This window comes from Phasianus colchicus, chromosome 1, assembly GCF_987193195.1.
Source record: "Phasianus colchicus chromosome 1, bPhaCol1.hap1.1, whole genome shotgun sequence".
Classification (NCBI taxonomy): Eukaryota; Metazoa; Chordata; class Aves; order Galliformes; family Phasianidae; genus Phasianus; species Phasianus colchicus.
In genome coordinates, this window is record NC_143436.1 from 13400072 (window position 1) to 13420582 (window position 20511).

Genomic DNA, 20511 nt, shown 5'->3' on the forward strand with positions numbered 1-20511 from the left:
GAGATAGTCTAGCTTTCTTCCACATGAAGCATAATTTACTGATATTCCACTAACAGGAAAGTGTATGCCATAGGTGAGCATCAGACAACTGCACTGAAAGCTGTATGTATTTTATTTAGATGAAAACAGAGTTCTATCTAATGCCTTATCTTTTGGTATTGTGGGTCAGGATGTTTAGTGGACTGCAGGACTTAGTGTACAACAGCTCAGCTTTGCAAATACTGATTTTCTAATGGTGTTTTTCTAGGTGTGCATTCGTATGAAAAACAAGATCATATTAATGTCAGGTTTGTGGAGGAAGCAGCACTGAAACACACGATGATGCTCTTGGGCCTCAGATATTCCTGAAATTGCATTCTTCAACTGCATGTAAATTGTGGTATCAAAATCATTCACGTAGAAGTGTGCATTGTTTTTCTTTTAAACTTAAATGTCGTGTTGTTTGCTAACTGATCTGCAGTTTTGAGTAGCCATCTTTACTGACATCAGCTACTCAAAGTAGCAATTGTCCAGTGCACTAAGGCTGAAATTACTGACCTCTAGGTAAATTGTAGAGATATGCATCTGACGCAGACCTGGGTTTCCAACACATCTGGGGTTTCAGGTTTGAAGTGGTCAAATCAGTGGAACTAGTGAGTATCAAAACATGCTGTGAAAAATGATATTACTCTCAACAGTTTTAATGAGACAGACAATGCTGGAAAGGTAGTCCAGCTGTACAGTAACAAAAAATTGGCCACTATTTACTCATTTAGACTAATAAAAACATTTCTTGATGTGATAATGTAAAATAGGTAAGAATAACAAATGAGGCATCAGTCTTTGTATATAATGCATCAATAATGATACTCATTCCTTGTGGTGGTCATGTATTGTTTTACAGTACTTCTGCCTTTGGAGTGGGATTCTAATATATTCAGCTATGTAATTAGCACAAAATGTAGTCTCCTTAAATTATATGGGAGAGGGATTTTATGTTATGTTTGGTTTTTTTTAAGATGCTTGTAATATATTGAATGCAGTGCAGGACAAGAAGAAAATCCTTTGGAAATGTACCTTCACAGCAGCATCGAATGAGTTTTACTTAATTCTTTCCTTCCAACTTTTAGTATTACGGTTCAAAACTCAGCTTCAGGAAGAACTGCTGGAGGTTCTTTTCTCCTCGTTTTCAACCATTATTTATGAATATAACTGAAGTGAGTTTGGTTTTTGGTGTGCGCTTTTTCATATTTTGAACAGTGGCATAAATTTTTCTCAGTTGAATAATTTTTTTCAGTCTCGGACTGTGGAAAGCTGTGATGGTGTATTTGTGTAATATGTGGAGACTTCATTTGTGTGCTATTAATAGCCAGAGATGATGATCTACCCTATTCTTTTTAATGAAATGTGCTATAAAATAGATACAATAAAACTTTACCTGAAAAAACAAAAGCATAGTATGATAATTACTCATTTTACTCATTTTAAAATATTGCAGTGCATTTGGCATGCTCCACTTAGCCAGAAGGAAGGAACTTGTATCACTGAGTATTTAGCTGTGCTTCTGGTATTAAGTACTACTTTGTTTACTGTGTGGAGGTTGGCTATACTCTAATGGGTATTTCATGTAGTCTAAATGCTATTGACTTGTGATACTCAGCAACTGGTAAGGGCTTCTCTTCCTCCTTGTGTTGTCTTCTCAGATTTCAATTGGCTTTATAATTGGTTTTCTAAAATGTCTCATATTTGAACCAGGTTCACTTGGCTTGAAAGGAGCCAAAGCGCCATAGGGCCGTGGCACTGGCAGGCTGTATGCATCATCTGGGACATAAGCAGTTGGCCGTGGTTCAGCTGTTGTGAAGACATGGCCAGGCACTGCAGCTTGTTCCTCTTCTGCAGCCTGCTGTAAAAGAAATGCGTTGTGAGCACATCATGCCTACGTGTTTTAAGATTGCAATCAGTACTCTTCTGAGCCAAAGTAGAGGATGCCCAGTGAGGAAATAAAATTAGTCTAATTCTTAGCAAATCAAGAAACAAGAAAATACAGATGGGTATTTAAGTGTTCATTGAAAGGAAAGCATGATTGATTGACCGCGTAGATATGAGTTTGTCCTTTTAAATACTGTGTAGTTTGAGCCCATAATGCTGTTGTTGCTGTTGTTGGGAAAGAAAATTAGATGAACTTATAGTAATTGCAGTAAGTGTGCACAGATATTTCAGGAACAAGATAATAGTTAAGATGCTTCAAAGCCCAGTTTGCATTTATGCTGACAGCATCTGTTCTTGAATACTATCACTGTACTGAAAGGAAACTGGGTTATAATATGAAAAGAGTCAGTGACAGAGGTTTCTTATTCTAAACCAGGTTACCTGCAACAGTTCTTAATGTCTTCAGGCTCTTTAAATATAGGCACTCTGTGTTCCTCTCTCCCAGCTTTGTGTTCATTTCAGATTTCTTTGGAGAAGGGATCATATAGCAAAGCCAGTTTCCTACCTGTTGTCTTATCAGTTAACTCAAAACACTGTCATGTAAAGCAAGATCTACCTTTGATTATTGGAGGAATTTGAGTGTAACATATCCTCTACTTAAGGTTTGATGACCTGTTCTATCTGAGCAGTGTGCCATACTGCAATTTGTATCTCCAGAAATCCACAGTGTGCTGGTTTTGTAGTTGCCTCTGTCTGACCCATCGTCTCCACCAGCTCCTGGAGCCCATGGTTGTCAGTGAGCAGCTGTGCAGTGAGTTAGTGGTGCTCTTTCAGAAGGACAAGCTAGATCAAGAAAAAAGGAGGAGCCAAAGTGTAACACAGAGCAAAAACTTACTCTAGCTCTGGCCTCTGCTGCTTCTTTGTGCATCTTCTCATTGCGCAAAACCTTCAGCCATTCAATCTCTGTCTCTTTAGGAGGAGGAAGGCCTTGATCTATCCTTGATGAAACAATCATCAAGAACTCTTCTCTGTCTCTCATTTCCTGCTGGAGTTTAATGGCAAGTGCTTGCTTCATGGATAACTCTGCGACAAGAGCCATCATCTTCTGGGTCCTGTCTTTTATCTTCTTCTGTAGTTCATTTATCTGGAATCAGAAACCAAGTATATTTTGGATATTTAGTAACAGCTACATCTGTAGACACTTACTGGATGTGGTACTCAGGTAAGTGTAAGTAAGGTTGGTGAAATCAACTGTGTTTCAAAAAGCAACTTTATTCTTGAAAATAATGAAACACTGTCTGTTTCCTGTGTATACTGGGAACCATGCAATCATACAGTATAAGAAGTCACATTTACTCCAGTGTAAGGTTAGAAAATATCAACTTTGTCATGCTATCCGGCCCCTTACAGATGACGAACAAGACTTCCATTTACCTCAAAGGAAGGTATTAAGCCTGGATTCTGATTGAGCCTGTGCACAATTACTGCATTATTGACAAGTGTGTTAAGTCCAGTCCTCACAAGGTAGTGATAACATAACACGGCTGTTTTGTGAGGTGTTGAGTTATTCGTAGCAGGGGGATGGACAGAAAGGGAACAAAGTGGGAATCTGTGATTCTGACTGGAGAGAAGTTAAAAATTAAAATTAAAAAAAAAGCATAAAAGAGCTGAAATGCTGTTTTTAAAGTAACTAATAGGGAATTGGTAGAGCCAGAGCATGTAACTTCTGGCACACTGCCATTTGTACAGTAATTTATTAGCCAATGGCTGTAATTTCACAAAGGCAAATGGCAGCAGTGTTATTTCTTTCTGTAGAAAATGAAAGATTTCTTCTAGAGATGTGTTCTGATTTTAAGCCTGAGTGCCAGAGATAACAACAAAGAAAAGAATGTCAACCCTGGCCTTGTACATTAATTACATCACTGTTGTTTTTTGTTGGTTTTTTTTTTTTTTTCTCACTGGGTTTGGAGCTATTTGGAGCTTTTTCATCAAGGAGGTGGAGGTGGGAAGATTTCTTCTTTTTTTGGCTGCTACTGTTTCTTTTGCTATAGCCAATGCCAATGACTTTCTGTCTCTGTCCTTCTTTCTTTTGCTTTCTCAATTTCCTCTCTGTTACTATACTTTCCAAGCAGCCTCAAGTAATTTACTTAAGGATCAGGCCTCCTTCCATTTTTTTGCAGTTTTTGTTTAATATCCAGATTAGCTTGCTTGATGAAAGTATTTGCCAACTGCATAGCTTCCCTTCCTGCTTCGGATCTTGTGTCTGGAAGCAAAACTCTATCTGGGCAGCAGGTGAGTTGACTCACTCGCAAATTACTAAACTAGCAGCTGGAATTAGTGACAGGCAAGCTGCATGTTAGTCTTAAGCAATAGTAGACATTTAGTAATAACAGTAATATAGGCACAGCAAGAGCATTAAGAATGGACTTTCTTTTTGAAAGAAAACCGCAGCAGCATCAATTGAACTTTCACCAAAATGTGCACTAAGTTATTTCCCAGGTCCAGTGCTCTGCCAGTGAGCAGAGCGTGCCCTCCTTACCCTTGTTGCTAGCAGCAGCGTGCCCTGCTTCCCATTCTCTGCTGTGGCACGGATCTTCTCTGTGAGCCTGGCAACGTGTTCGTAGATCACATCTGTCTCCAGCAGCTTCTCCTCCTTCTGTACCAGCTCCACCTCCAGCTGCAGTAGGAGGAATATGCACAGCACAGGTAAATGCTGGGGGAAAGTGCAATGGAAGGTGTTCCTGTGGCTACTTGGAGACACTTTCAGAACTAATGTAATTAAGCAGCTATATTTTTCACCAGCAGTTTTCCCAAATTACATCAGCATTACTACTGCTTTACCATGATTTTAGTGAAAACCATGATTTTTTTTTCTAGTGATTTTTTTTTTTGCTTTGTTTTTAAATTTCTGGTTCTTTGAATTACAGCATTAAAAGTTTCAGCTCTTGCTTGCAGTAGTCTCCCCCTGACACCTTGCTGTTAAATGTGAGCTCCAAATACAAAGAAAGTAGTGTGCAACTGAAAGGACTTTAAAGCATAAGTAGAGATTGAATGGGAACATTAAATCTATGTTACACATTCACAAAATCCAGTTTTCTAGAGTTGGTGAGGTTGGTACAGGTGGGCTGTGACCCTGTGCCCACCCAGCCCTATTGAGATCCCTCCCCTGCCAAGGGACACAGGGAAGTAAGGCAAAAGGTTGGAGCAATGCAAAGGGCCCCAGGAAGTGTTCAAACTGAATCACTGCGAACTGCCCTTCAGTAGGAGGATGTGGGTGAGAACTGCATTGTGCTTGCAAGTACCTGAATACCTGCAGAGCAGAGGGGATAATGCACTGGGATTTTCAGAACCACCTGAAGCACAGAATAGAGCAGGTGGGTTTTTTTCCCTGTAAGTAAGATAGACAATAACTAAAAACATCATGGCTGCTCCTTCTGCCTCTTTCCCTTTCTGACTTTATGCAATACAGGAGGTGTCTGAAATTGGCTTTTGTATTGGACTTAATGTTTTCCTATGCAGCCCCAGGGGGAGAGCACCTCCAGGGGTGCAGCCCCTCAGCTGGCCAGGGTGTCTTTGGGCACCGATCTCTTCTGGGGCTCTGTTTGGAGCGGGGACAAAGCAGAAAAGCCAATCACTGTGGAGAATGCTAGTTTAATCCTATATCAAGTGTGCAGGTTTTATGTTGAGAGGATGGTGGGCTTGCCTTTGGTTCACATGCATTAGTGGTTTATTATTTTGCACACCATTTGCTTTTTCTAAAAGAACTCAACCCGCAGTGTTAGGGGCTGTGCAGTGAGACCTGACACTACCTGTTCAATCTTCTTCTGCAGTTCAGGTGGAGATGGGTCCTTCCCTCCCAGGTCTCGCTTTCTGCTCTCATTGGTGGGGTCAACAAAGATTTCCTCCATCTCTTTAATCCTGTCCTTGCACTGGGAATACTGGCAAACAAAAACACGCAAGAGTTACTTTTCTGACCAGAAGCAAAAAGCCCTGTTATTGCAGTGATGAGGGAGGGAAGGTCTCGGTGTGCCTGGAGTGCTGTGCTCAGCAATCAGGGTGCTCAGGTGCACAGCTCGTGGCCATGCTGCACTGCCTGAGCTCAGAAGCAGGACTGCAGCCTTGTTGGGAATGCCTGAGGTGCTCTGGCAGCACAGACCTGTGTCAGTCTGTGTTGGTCCAACACTGAGAACATTTCCCTACACTGTCAGAGATGGCATTGTCTTGTCCTATTGGTAGTGAATGTGAGAGCTTGTGCCACAGAAGGGGTCTTTCAGGGGAATGGTTTTAAAAGAGGGCAAATTTAGGTTAGATGCTGGGAAGAAATTATTTACTCACAGGGTGGTGAGGCGCTGCCTAGAAAAGCTGTGGGTGCCCCATCCCTGGAGGTGCTGGGTTGGATGGGGTCCTGGGCAGCCTGAGCTGGGGGGGCAACCAGCCCACGGTATGGGTTGGGGCTGGTGGGCTTTGAGATCCTTTCCAACCCAAACCATTCTGTGATTCTATGAAGGTCTTCTTTCTAAGACATAAATACAATTTCCTCTCGATGATTTATTGAGCTCTTACTCTCTTGACTATGTGTGCAACAAAGCAACCTCTGTATCAGCACAGCAGTCATGTCAACCAGGGTTTTTCTCTGAACCACCAGGTATCCTGAAAAGAGCCTTGACTGGAAGATACTTTTTACCTTCTGAAAGTTAGGAAAAAAGCAGCAGTCCTGGGGGGAGATGGTCAGCTTTGGCCATGCAGTCAGGATAGGAAGCTGGGGCTGGTTTGTGCCCAGTCACATCCCTTGGGCCAACGCAAGAGTGTGGATGAGGGCCGCCTTCCATCACTGCTGTCAATGAGTGGTAGGGCCTATCTGTGCTGCAGCTGGTGCAGCTCTGGGCAGAGGAGAGTGGGAACCCTCAGGGAAGAGAGTGAGCCCTGAGGACCAGGCTGGATGGGGTTCAGCTGCCCAGTCTAGTGCACAGTGTCTGCATCTGCAAGGGTGGTTGTGTGGTGGGCCCAGGCAAGTCATTGCTGGCAATGAAATACTGAATGTATTTTGTACCCAGGCTGGATGTGGCTCTGGGCAGCCTGGTCTGGTGGTTGGCAACCCTGCACATAGCAGGAGGGTTGAAACTAGATGATCGTTGTGGTTCTTTTCAACCCAGGCCATTCTATGGTTCCCAGAGTACACAGATGGAACTCCACGTGCCTCTCAGTTGCTTGCTGAAGGAGTGACTGGGAACATTTCCTCATGTCTGGACTCACAGGGCAGGCTATGACTGCTGTGTGCCTGATGTGCATTTGGCTATCTGTCAGCACACCGTCACACCCTCTGCATCTGCTGGAACATAAGAGGTGACTTCCCTGTTAGTGCTAACCTGCAGCTAGGGGTGGTGACATTGTCAAGGAAATGATGCTCACAGCTCTGGGAAGGGTCACCACAAAAACAAAGTGATTGTTTCACCGTTGCAATAGGGATAGGGTTTATTCACTGGAAGAGAACAATTCATGTTCAAATGCAAAGGGGAAAACTGACAGGTATTTGCAGGTGATAATGTAACATCAGCACTGCACTTGCTCTAAGCAGCCCTTTTCTGGGAAAAAGACTCATGCAGATTGTTCCTTTACACTTTGTCTAAGAACAGACAGAGTAAAAGTGTTGAGCAGCTTCCTTGTCAAATCGTAGTTTGATATAAAATGCCGCCCTTCTGCATGCAACTCATTTCAGGGGTACTTATTGTTTTTTTTTTTTAATTTTAAACAGCTGAAAATGGAGCCCAGCAGTACCTGAGAACTACAAGCAGAAGAATGCAAGAACAGGGTGAGCACAAACAACAGGATGCAGTGCTGCTGCCAGAGATCTGGGGCCAAAGGTCTCCAGCAGCAGCGCAGCTGCAGGCACCTCGCTGGAGGCAGTGGTACCTCTGTAGGATTAGCACAGCTCCCTGGGCTGTGTTTTACAGGTTTGAGTTGTTACTTTGGAGAAGGACTGAAGCAGAACAAACACTGTCTGAACCAAGAAAAAAAAAATCCAGGTTTCCTGATAAATGCTTGGCTTACTTTTACAGGTGATGGGAATTAAATAGAAGCTAAACCAAAAATATGGAAAGCAAAGCACATTTGGAGATAACCATCACATCACGTCTCTGCTTAAACAATGCAATGATAGGTAAGACTTAAAACCAGAAAAGCCCTTTCTTGGAGCGCGTTTGATACAGGGAGTGGGAAAAGGCCCTACAAGAATCGCTTTGCTGTGCTTGACTGTAGATAGGAAGAACTGCTGAAGGATGAAAAGATGAGAGGGAACACGGAGCAGATAAAGGGCTGCTCAGAGAGGGAAGGGCTCGTGCTGATTCTGGAAACCTCAGGGTACCTCTTGCACTAGAAAAGAGCAAATATCACATCTGGTTTTTAAAATGGGGGAAGTGGAGCTGCAGAGTATAGATGTTATTAATATTTATAGATGTAATATATAGAGATATAATTAATCACTTTCTGAATAATAAATATGTAAAAAAAATCATGAAGCATTCTTTGTAAATAGCTGGAAAATAAAAGACTATGAATAATAGCTAACATAGTCGTGCCAAACAGTCTGATCTCCTATTATTTAACCTGAGCATGGATGAGAAATGGTAGGCATCGTACAGTTTGATCTTTACAGAACTTCAATATTGTTTCACATGATCTCATCATAAACAAGCTAAGGAAACAGGCTCTTGTTGTAAGGAAAGGACTACATCAGGAAATGTACTCACAAAGCAAATGTGAATCACTACGTCATACTGTTGCAAGAAGGGCTACCGTCATACCAGGATGTGTAAACAGAAATGCCACCTGCCTGAATGAAGCCTTTTGCTCTCAGCTGCTGCCATTAGGTGCACTTGAAGGCAGAAAGAAAGGAAGGTAGAAAAGAAGGATTGAAGCAGCACTAGCTTTAAGGGCTGATGCAAAGGAGTATGGCTGTGCAGCCCAACAAAAGCATGGGAGAACATGGCTGACTTTATTCCAGGAACATGAAACGTTGCCACAGGGAGGAAGAGAATGATCTGTTTGTTGTGTCCATCCTGGTGGATGGAAAACAATTCAATAGGCTTACATTGCAGCAAGAAAAGCTCAGCTAAAGGTCAAGAAAATCGTTCCTGTGTTAAGGAAGCACTGGGACAGCTTGCCTGGGGAATAGGACTTCCACCAGGAGAAGCTGAAAGAGCAGTTCTGCCCTCAGGAATGGCAGGCAGCCCCACCTGGGGCGCAAGCAGGACTGCCATGAAGCTCTTCTCTCTGCTAGCCTTGTTTTTCTACAACTGATGCTGAGGTCCATAGATTTTCAGAGGCTGCATTAAAACTTGGATAAACTGATGCCAAATGCTTCCATGCAATTGTCAGTCCCTGTGCATTAGTGTAGCTCAGAGGCATGAAAGTGCCACCTGGAGCACTGTGAGCTCAGCAGGTCTGTTTGTTGGACTAATTAACGATTAATGCCGGGTATTTCTCACTGTTGAAGGTAGATTAGTTCTCATGGGTTGTTTCAGTCAGCAGGAACGTGATGTGCAGTCACAAGTAAAAGCTGTATAGTTTGATGCGTACCTTAAAATCTTGTCAGGATTTATTGTGTCAGATAGAGGAAGTGCTTCTAAATATTTCTGATTTTCTTGCTTTACACTGAATGTAACAAAAATACCTAGTCCATCTTGGCAGTGCTTTTGCTTTGAACAGATTTGGTGTTGAGATAAAATCTATCAGCATCTGTCATTCTTTTGAGAAACTATATGGCATTTGATGGAAAGTGTAAGAATGGAATATCCATGGGTTTGATGATTGAGCAACTTGTGTGGAACACAGGAGGACCACATTTTTGTTTCTCCTGTTTTGCCATGCAGCCCCCAATCTTCCGAGTGCGTACCACAGCCATCGGGCATGGGGTCAGCAGCTGTAGTCTATTGAATATGATGCATATATGATGCATTCATTCACCTTCTGGTCAGAGGTGTGTCTGTAAGGAAGTAGATAACTCATCTCAGAATGGTTAATTTACTGATGATTAAAGCATCTGGTGAGAATATGGGAGGCTTAGATTCAAATGATGTCTCAAAAAAAAAAAAAAAAAAAATTTCCTTCCAGCTTGTTTTCTTTTCAAGGCTCTGTGTGTTTGAAGTATCGCCTCTAACTGTATGTGTGGATGGAAGATTGTTCTGCATTCAGTGCCAGAAAGTTTAACTCACATCTAGGGGACACTGTTCTGGGTAGGGAGGAGACTGGGAAATGCGGGAGAGAAGAAAAGCACTACAGGAAAGGATAAGATGACAAAGTTTGGAAAATACCCGAGATTTAAGGAGACAGGCAGTGTAGGAAAAGAGAAAAAAGAAAATGTGAAAGGTGCAGAGACAGGATTTGTCTTGCTGAATGCAAATAGTCTAAGCTGTATTTCAAATGTAGATGCCTTCTGAAACACCTTTCCTACACGATTCAAAGATTCCTGTGCGATCCATGAGGAGAGGCTGATGCCCTGAGGACAAAGACCTCCAAGAGTTGTCAGGATCTCCTCCAAAGACACCTAACTCTTTTTGTTAATACAGAGCCCTTACCATTGATCTGTATAATTTGCCCAGCGGGCTCTAACTTCAGGTCAGAGTGCCTGTTACCTCCTCTTTAGGCTTCAGTTTGGCATCAGAGGTTGGGTTCACAGGAAGGATGGATTTAGACCTGTACTGACCACATCAAGTCAAGGTCGTGTGCGAATGAGCACTGCTGTAAAAGACTTTGCACGTTGTAACCAAGTGATGCTGCTGGACCTCAGCATGGGGCCAGATCTGTAATCAGGACAGGAGCTAATGATCTGACCAATGCCAGAATTCAGCGTAGGTTATGACTTTTATTTAAATCAAGGTGATAAAGCCTAATGATTTAGAACGATTTCTCAGTAGTCACAATGGTTATTACCAGCAGAAGGAAGAGTATTAATGCTAGAATACCTGACAGCACAGGGAGATGGCTGGGCTGGCAGCCAGCTTGAACCACGTAATATTCCATAACCACAATATCTAGTGACAACTGATTATTTGCCATTGTTTGCTCAAAAATCCCCAACTTAGAAACGTGCATAGCGACCATATCACAACACTATTTTCATTCTGTTTTACTTCATGCAAAAAGATTTAAAAGGCCTGTAACAGCAGCCTCCCTTCAGCTCTTAACAGATCATCATCACAAAGGAGAAAGTTTCAGGAATGCAGAACAGAAAGCTTAACACAGAAATCATCTGTGCTTTGTTACTGCATTTGTGACTCTCAGTCTCATTCTAAGTCTTATCTGGAAGCATTTTCTTATTTTCTTCAGTCTGCCATCTCTTTTTATGTTCTTTCTATTCATCATGTAAGTCTGTAATTGCACTGTGAAGCTCTTTGAGGTACGATTTGCATAAGGTATTGCACAAAACTGTGTTTTATTGGCTGAGCATACAATCTCTTTAAAAGACCAGAAATAAGAGAACAGTGCAAGCACTATTTAACAGCGAGGCACAGCTCCATCCATGCAATTACAGATGGCAATGGTACACCATAATTTTGTGTAGATGTTAACAGAGTACGTGTGGAAAAAATTACCATCTGGAGATAAGGTCAGAAGTAAATGGGCCGTTTCAGAAAGCAAGGAAAGAATGCCCAGAACAATGACCAACACTGCAGTTTGCTAATTGTTTAATGTCATGTTGTAACTAGAACTAAAACTTACTCTGTTTTTGTGTAGAAGGAAATGTACGTGGCATCACTGTGGGCAGCTGAGTTTCCAGAGTAGGCTCGGGGTCAAGGTTGAATTGGGCTGTTATTTTAGAAATGTGAAGAGCTAAGTATATTCCCCAGCCCTCCACCTACCTCATCAATACAGCTTTAACAATTTTTATCTCTGTTCCCATATTTTCCCCATGACTGCCATTCTCCAGCTTAGTCATCTTGACATTTACGGCCCTGGGAGTGCTAGCTGGGATGGAGCGTCGGGTACGTGCATGGCAAATGGAGTCAGCTACACACAAGCTGGAAACTGACACATTTCAAGTTACAAATGTACATCAGTGCTTTCCTGGACTAATACTGTGTTAGTGAACTTTCTATTTTAATAAGCCTTGTACATGCTGACTTATATTTTATATGATAATTGTTTTTAAATACAGAATTAGAGAAACCAAAAGGGGAAAAAAAGGGTTTCTTTCCCTGTACCAACCTGTATCTGAAGTATGACCAACTCTGCATCCAGGGCTCTCTTCATTGGGAGTGCTTTGAGCCAGAATTTAATCTGTCTCTCTTTCTCGGCCACCTTCATCTTCAGAAAACTGATTTTTTCATCCATTGCTTGCATCTCAATATCTCCTTTTCTACACAAAAACTCCTGTGTATTTATTTTTTCATATAAAATACATACTTCTTCTTCTCGACTTCTAAGCAGAAGGCCACTGCAATAAACCCAAAGTGAAAAGGTAGATTTTTTAAAATTTTGGCTGATATTCATTGTGTCCCATTCAAGAACATAAAAGGCAAATTTTAAAAATGATAGCAATAATCTGGGAAATATAGCAAGATTTCACAGATGCTATTTTAATATCACTGTAGCATTTTAAAAAGAGAACAGAAGAATTACAAGCTGAAAATTGGAGAACACAGTTACCAAGATTACGTTGGTGCTTCATACCGTAGCTACAAGCTTTTTTTGCCCTCTACAGCATTCATTTGGAAATTGGAGTAACGTGATCAGAGAGCTTTTCTCTGCACTTCCATATGAGAGTGGTGCACAAAGCACAGAGAGCAGAGGCTACAAGCTCTCCAGCCATTCAGCAGACAAGGTACTGTGCTGCTCTGTCAGAGTTCTGAAGAATGAATGGCTCCAGCAGTGGAGAAGCAGCGCACACATCCGTGCCACAGCAGCACTGGCGTTGCAGTGGGGCAGGCTGCTTGCGAGGCACCAGAGTGAAGGTGTCTTTGGTATTCTTGGTTAGACTTGCCCAGAAATTGAAAAGTATCGCTTCATGAATTTCAAAATGACCCACTTTATTGCGTCACGTTTACACACGTACCTCTCGTTTTGTTCCTCAATGGCTCTTTTGTACTTTTTGTGCAGTTGCACGATTTCCTCTTCAATGCGGGTGACTATATTGGTAAGTCTGTCAAGATCCAAAACCTGCTGCTTTTTCTTTTCGTTCATTTCATACATGACTTGTACGACTTTGGAACAATCGTTTTTGAGACTCTCTTTAATTGCTATGTTATTTTTATTCTTCATGTGTTGTTTCTGCAGTTCTCTTTAATGTAACAGAAAAGTAGGAAAGTTTTGAGTCCTTTCAATTTGAAAGCAATTTCAGCACAAAAAAAAAGCAGAGCTTAAGCTAATTGCTCAATTGCACAAAGAATCTTCTATGTCACCCTGCTTCGAGGAAGCATGGTAAAAGGTAGAACCCTTTTCTGAGAACCGCCTCTATATGAGCTCTTTCCAACTTGAGCAGATCTGGACTACGGCCCAGTGAAATGCTATGACTGGAGCCTGCACCACAGCTCTTCTGCCCTGGGAAAAAACTTAAAGAGTAGAAGTGTGGACTGCAAATTTTTAATGTGCAGTAAGCCTGTCCCTCTCTTCATTTACAGTTCAATATTTAAATAACACGGTTGTGACTCTGAGGTCTCCAAGCTTATAATAAATGCACTGTATCCCAATATTCACACGAGATAGAATGTTATAATCCTCCTATCTGAAAGATAGGAAAAACATCATAACAAAAGATTAGGGACAAAGTCACAACTATGCATGAAAATGAAGGAGAGAAGGCGTTATTTCTGGAGACTGCCAGCCACTGGATGGTGGTGCCTGTGCTCAGAAGACAGCTGCTTGTTGCCACATGGAGCATTCCTTTGGTAACAACAGGAATTCAGACTTACTGCATTTCAACTGCACTAAGTGTCACTTCTGGATTGAGGCTACTTTGTCTACACTGGGAAGATATTTGTTAATGTGCTAAAGAGGTAGTGAAAGAAGAAGCACTGTCTCCTATTAAAATATGGAACTGCAGATGAAATGCCCTGCATCCCATTCTCAGTTCCGTCATGAAGCTGCTGAATTACTCTGTGCAAAGCTGTGAGATTCTTTCTGGTTCATTTCTGCTTTTGTAAATCAACTTTCAGATTGACAGAATGGCAGCATTAGAGAAATGAAGTGTATTATTTAATAGAATATGAAAAACACTATATTTTTTGACTGATACTCTGTCTTCCAAATTGAGTATCTTGCAGTTAAGTCAGGGATACCATGATGGATTTTTACCCTTCCTTCTCCTCTTCCTCTCACGAGTAATTTATTGGGAAGGCCTAAAAAAAAATTAGCACAAAAAATCAGTTTGCATTTGTCATCAGAATCCCTTCAGTCCATGAAGTGCCACTTCTTTTCAGCTTGCTCCAGCATGGCTTTGAAGTCAAGGTACATGGAGATTAACGACATGTATAGACTGAATTTATCCTGAATGCATTATTAAGCCTGGCTGTGCAATTTTTTTGGGCAAAACAAATTATTTCTAAACTTTTGGCTGTGCTGTTTTGCTTACAGAATTAACCCTTTCCTAGCTCTTTGCTTTCCTGGCTACTGATTTCAGAAACAGTGTCATTGTCTGTATAGCACCAAGCAGAAAACACCACTAGAATGACAAAAAGATGGCAAAAAGACATCTCCACCAAGTAATGATTGATGAAAAAACAGAATCACACACACCAGCTGCTCCTCCTCAGCTGTCAGTGTAAGCTTTCATTTTGATCAGGCTTGCCTAGAAGTTGAAGCCATGTTTTGTTTGATCTGAAATAAATATTATCCAATAGACTACAATTTGAGTTTGAAACAAGAACCTCACTTCTAATTTAATAATTAATTGGCCATATTACTAGCTAGTGACTCATTTACTGCTACCATCCAGTCTATTGTCAATTGTGTATGGGTTGGACCTCTTTTTGCCAGAGGATGAGTACAACAGAATTGTTCAGATTCATATGCTAGAGGCTTGAGAACAGTTATATGAAGAAAGTATAAATACAGTTTTTCACTTGAAAGGATAGGAAAATGAGAAAGAAGGCAGACAAACTTCAAAAATGTTTCCTTCCCATGCAATGATACCCGAACTAATTGTAAACTGTTAGAACTGAAGCAGATTCTATAAAGGTATTGCAATATTTCTTTCTTTGGATCAGGTATTAAAAATCAGGGTAATAACTGAGAATCGGATTCTTTCTAAGAAATGTTTTCCATTTCTATATCTGTGATTTACAGCTTAGTTAAAACTCACCTTTCTTGGGTCATAAGAGTATTTCTTAAAGTTTCTCTTTCACTTGCTTTTACTTTTATCTGGTCTTTAATTTCAGTTGTTTTCTGCTGAGCAACATTCACCAAATGTATACATTTATTCCTTTCTCTTTGGATTATATCACACATGGTAGTAACTCCTTGGAGTCTGAGGAGAAGTGTGAAAGAAATAATTGTTATAAGTTTATGCATACATTATCTGGATAAGAATTACTTTATCTAATGTGTAATTGTTTTCTTACTGTTTTTGGACTTTTCTTTTCCTCTTTTTATACTCTTCTATTTCAAGATCCTTTCTTTTTATTTCTTTAATAATATTTTGAAGTTGTATCTGAAATTTAAATAGAATTCAATAAAAGCTTTAGATTTTCAAAGAAATATCTTCAAAGAGAAACGGAACAGCTCTCCTAGATGAGGAAAATACAGGCAGAATTCTTCCAAGAATTTATTTTGATTACAATGAAATGCTTTTATTGTAATAACACTAAACAACACGGTCTCTCTATGTTTACTACAAGTCTTACAATGACTGCTAAAAATGTAGATAATTTATTTCATGCTCATATTGAAATGAATGATCCCCGCTACCTGTAGTTCTGCTGTTTTTGTTAAACAGCCTCCCAGTTCCATCACAATGTAGCTGTGCATACGCACTGTTGAAGTTTCACCCTGAATTTATGATGCACTTTTTTAAAAGAAAAATTCTTTTTTTACTTTTCTGCCTTCTCAGTAGTCACGGGTGGTTGCGTAGCATGGCACACTTACATTCTGTAAGGGCTCTGCATATCTGATTTCAGTTCTGATCAGTCCTTACTAGTTTGTGTCCTTAACATTCAGTGGACAGACCTTCTCTCACCTCCCACTGATATCAAGAGGACAATATAGGTATTAGAAAAAGCTGATGGATGTCTGGTTGCAATTCTGGACAGGAGTGTTTACTAGCAAAATTATATTCTTAATGATTTGGTCCATTTATGGACTTATTTTAATTCAAATTGCAAAGCCTGAACTGCTCCATTGACTCTATCTCTATAGACAGTCAAAAAATCACAATGTGCTGTAAGGATAGCCTACCTGATTTATTTTAATATGGACAAACACTGTGGAAGTGTAAATAGTTTGTTTCTGGTATTAAGCTGGAAGAATGGGGGATTGTTCCCTCTTCCTTCAAATTAACAGAGTGATTTACATATGGAAGTGTATCAGGAAAATAAGAATGGCATCTCCCCTTGGAGTGAATAGTAGTTCTGGGTATCTTCTGATGTCCATATATTTGCAAAACAAAACAACCTTCTTGTACTTCCAAGGATCTCAGTTGAGGCTATCTGCTTTTCTGCCTCTTCCGTAATTGTTCATTTTATTCTGTAGGCTTGAAAGAAAACATCCTTTCAAACACTTATTTCAACTGTAGCATGGTATTTTAGTGCACTGTTGTACTGCACCATAAATTGCCACCAACTAACAGAGTTCTATAAGCTTCCTGTGTTAATCATAGAATCCTTAGAATTAGAAGGGACCTTTAAAGGCCATCTGCTCCAGCTCCCCTGCAATGGACAGGGACAGTTGTGAGGAACATCTGCAATGGAACTTCAAGGGAAAGTGGGAAATGAGAGTCTGTAAGGTTTTTCTCATCAGTTATTTAATTTCTTCACATAGCAGCTTTTGCTTTAGAGCAGACTTTCAATTTGATGAGATATTTTGATACCTGGACTTTCTGAACTTCCCTAGATTTCTGTTCCTTCTCTTCAACTTTTAGCCAAGTCAGCTGTGCAAGTCTGGATAACTCACTGCGGCATTTTTCCTGCTCCTTGAACAGCCGGCCTTCTTCAGCAATGCATTCCTCTAACGTGCGGGCATCCATTCCCAATACCACCTCCTGAAGGAAATCAAATTCAGTTCCTTATGCACTGACGTATTAACAGTGTTGGAAAACCCAACGTTTGAAACACTTTGGGTTTATTTACAAAGCATACCACACATGGATTTCAAAATAAACGAGTAACAAAACTGACTTTAAAAGACCATCTGAAGCACCACGCACAATCCCTTGGTAACATCAAAATATTTTAGCACCATCAAAGTTCCTGTTCCTCCATCCAGCAGCACTTCCAGCTGCTGAATATAAAAGCAACAGAATCAGAGCATGCAGTAAACTGTGCTGCAAAAGGTTTGGAAAACACCTTTTATGCTAAGAATCTCAAAGAGCTTTGACTCCTTAAAGCAAGATAACAGGATAACGAGATTGGATTTTTTTTTTTTTTGTAGCTGTACAGTGAACAGAAGTTTGATAACAAACTCCTCAAATCAAAGGTCAAACACTTAAAAAATAGAGTGACTGAAAGCTGAAACTAGTCAAACTCTGATGACAATAGCCAGACATTTTTAACATGGATTAACCCTTGACACAATTTGGCAGGAACTGGTCCTTTCTCTCCCAGTGATAATTCTGAAATCAGGATTTGGGCTTTCCCTAAGTCTGTGCTGCAGTTCAAAGGAGAGTTTATTCAGGGAACTTCTATGATCTGTGTTGTACTGATGCTCAGTTCAAATATTCAGGATGGTTCCTTATGTAACCTTCAAATCAGCTTAGTTCAGGATGAGGTGAATGGATGGCAGCAGCTATGGAGGACCATTAAGGACGCAGTGACATGTATTTACCTATACATATTCAAACACAAGCTGAATCTCACCTGATAATGCTAATGAATTCAAAGACAGCTCAGAAGAAAATGTATATGAGAACAAGATGAGAGAATATGAACTTAGGAAGAAAGTATGTCTGAAATTTATTGCTTATTATAAAGTCATCCACATAGTGGCAAGCAGAAATACTCTTGTGAATGAGACATCTGCATTTCCAGCATATTTGACCACGGTGAATATTGACAGACATCCACAGATCTAGAGGAAGATGTCTGCACCTATGGCAGGGAACTGTAACTAGGGGATCTTTAAGGTCCCTTCCATAAAGATCAGTTAGAAATTATCACCATTTTCTCAAAAAAAAAATGGTTCCTTTACTCTCATGACAGAATACCAACCATTACAGGGAATTAATATGAGAATGAAGAACTCATCACCTGTTTAGCTAAACATCTCTTTTTCATTTCAATTTCCTTCTGCAGTTCTCGTCTTCTTTCTAGTAATACTCCATTAATTTTAGGGATAGCTTCTGCCTACGAAAATAAATCAGGCATTCTCAATGGTGACAACAAGAGATGTGAAAAATGTAAAATGCAGAAAATCTATTTAAATTACTTATACACATGATGAAATTATTATTTTTCTGTCTCGTTGCAACTCTTAATCCAAGAGTTATTGGTGGTTGAGTAAAATTCCTTGACACCATGTCCAAGTTTCTGAAGGTTTTCTTAAAACATTACAAAGCCCAGTTTAAGTGATGGAATGTAGAAGTGTTATGTTTTTGGCATTAAGTTATGAAGGATTTTCCTGTTTCCCCCTGTTGCTCCAGAAAGTCCAAGCAAACAACATAGCTATGTACAAGTTTTTCTTGTACATTATGGGAGAACCTGTTTATTCAGACAGATTTTAAAAAGACATGTGAGAAGGAAGAAATTACTTTCTGATTAAATCTGAACAATCCAACTAAAACCATTTGTGTGATAGATCTTGTGAAGACAGCGGGTTTTTTTGGCCTTGCAGCACTGTGGTATCTTTCTCAGATCACAACCAGATGTTAGAAAACCTTCAGACCAATAATGAGATGTTCTGCACTCATGGTTTTCAGTTCAGTGGTAATATTATAAAATTAGATATTGTTCACTTGCACTAAAAGAAAGGATAACGTGGCATGGTAAAGGTCAAGCTCTGAAGTTATTTGCTATTTGATTCCAGCTCTGGGAGAGGTCGGATCCGACTTAGATTTGCTAAAAGGTCAACAGAACCCACACTAAGCAAATTGCTTTATCCCTCATGAAGGGAGTGAACATGGCATTTCTGCAGAGTGTACATCAGTTACCACTTCTGCTGTGCTGTTACCACTTCTGCTGTGCACTTCTGGCTGTGGCGGATGTGGGCACACATTTCCAAAATGGGATTCTAAAGGTGCCGTCAGGCTCTTGAGTCTGAAAGCAGAAAGCTCGTACCAACATCTTTTGGTGCATCCATGAAGGGCTTTTGTTGGCATCCGACAAGACTCAAGTTTGGCGCTTTTGGCAGGAGGAGACACGGCCAGAGAGAGGAGCAGCAGCCCTGCCCAGGGCTGGAGGCAGCCAGGGCCGCCAGTTCTCTTTCACACAGAATGTCACTTTAGCAATAGCTGACCTTTCACAACTTACTGAGAAGAAGAACACTTACTGAGAAGAAAAAAAGTTGAAGGAAGTGTTCGTGCGATTTCCTTATTCTACAAACCAATTGCTCTGCTCTTAGCACATCACTTAAACTAGGAGAAATCTGGGGAAGCATGCTGATGGACTGCTGCATCTGCAATCACATGCTTACATTAGCTATTATTTCTGGTGAGTTTTTTGCTTGGAATCACCTCGATCCATTTGAATATTAAAATACGTCAACTTTTGTGCTCCCAAATCTTTCAAATGAAAATCATCTCAAGATAGCAAATGAAAGCAGAATGAGCTTGATCTGCAGTCTTTCTCACTCCAGTACTGCATGTGAGCTGACTGTGCTGCAGGGGAGAGGTGATTTCACATTTTCTCATCTAAAAGAGCCAAGAATGCAATCAGAGAAAAACAAACAATGGGACTGATGAGCTGAAAAGACTGTGTTGTCCTGGCCTGTTCATGTTATCACACAGCAGCATCCTGCAGCTCCTGGAGTATGATTCTACTCTGAGCTCCAGCCTTATTTCTGCTGGCATTCCCTCTCCCCCACACTTCGTGGTGCTGCAACTTGCAACACAAATTCAAGCCTGGCACCGAGGGAATCCCCTGCAATGCAACTAAACCTGCATGGTTCCACTGCAGGTCTCTGGCCCTTTCACACAGTGTAAAGGGGTTGGGTTGGGATCTCACCCAGCTCAGTGAACTTTAACCACATCTATCAGTGAATTACGGGGCTTGGTTTTAATGTCACATGACTTTGAACAATTGTGATCCTCCCTCCAGAATTCTTTCTTCAGTAGCAACACAGGACAAAATCCAGCTTCCCAGATTCTCTGAGCTGATACCAAATAGAAACGCAGCATGATCTTTAAGATCCAACTCTGGAATATGTGCATCTCTTTAACCAATAGCTCAGGAAATTCAGTTTAAAAGTTTGGGTGTGGTTATATAGAGCTTTTCCTCTTCCCAAGTGTGCTACCAGGTAATCAAT

General features: G+C 40.7%; 2 protein-coding genes across 6 annotated transcripts in view; one reads left to right on the plus strand and one right to left on the minus strand.

The window, feature by feature from the left end:
- Nucleotides 1–1431, plus strand: part of GSAP (gamma-secretase activating protein) — a 46293-nt gene extending 44862 nt beyond the window's left edge. For both annotated transcript variants that reach the window (XM_031593957.2, XM_031594039.2), the window contains exon 31: nucleotides 248–1431. In XM_031593957.2, the coding sequence (XP_031449817.2) occupies nucleotides 248–348 (101 nt within the window). In that variant the 3' untranslated portion in view covers nucleotides 349–1431. The remainder of the gene's footprint in view (nucleotides 1–247) is intronic.
- A 96-nt stretch (nucleotides 1432–1527) lies between these two features.
- Nucleotides 1528–20511, minus strand: part of CCDC146 (coiled-coil domain containing 146) — a 69398-nt gene continuing 50414 nt past the window's right edge. For 3 of the 4 annotated variants that reach the window (XM_031593856.2, XM_031593609.2, XM_090135543.1), the window contains 10 exons: nucleotides 18300–18395; nucleotides 16925–17095; nucleotides 15462–15550; nucleotides 15203–15367; nucleotides 12959–13183; nucleotides 12112–12340; nucleotides 5718–5846; nucleotides 4448–4585; nucleotides 2804–3052; nucleotides 1528–1882 (listed from right to left, as the gene is read on the minus strand). In XM_031593856.2, the coding sequence (XP_031449716.2) occupies nucleotides 1679–1882; nucleotides 2804–3052; nucleotides 4448–4585; nucleotides 5718–5846; nucleotides 12112–12340; nucleotides 12959–13183; nucleotides 15203–15367; nucleotides 15462–15550; nucleotides 16925–17095; nucleotides 18300–18395 (1695 nt within the window). In that variant the 3' untranslated portion in view covers nucleotides 1528–1678. The remainder of the gene's footprint in view (nucleotides 1883–2803; nucleotides 3053–4447; nucleotides 4586–5717; nucleotides 5847–12111; nucleotides 12341–12958; nucleotides 13184–15202; nucleotides 15368–15461; nucleotides 15551–16924; nucleotides 17096–18299; nucleotides 18396–20511) is intronic. The other variant, XM_031593772.2, reaches the window with a different exon arrangement.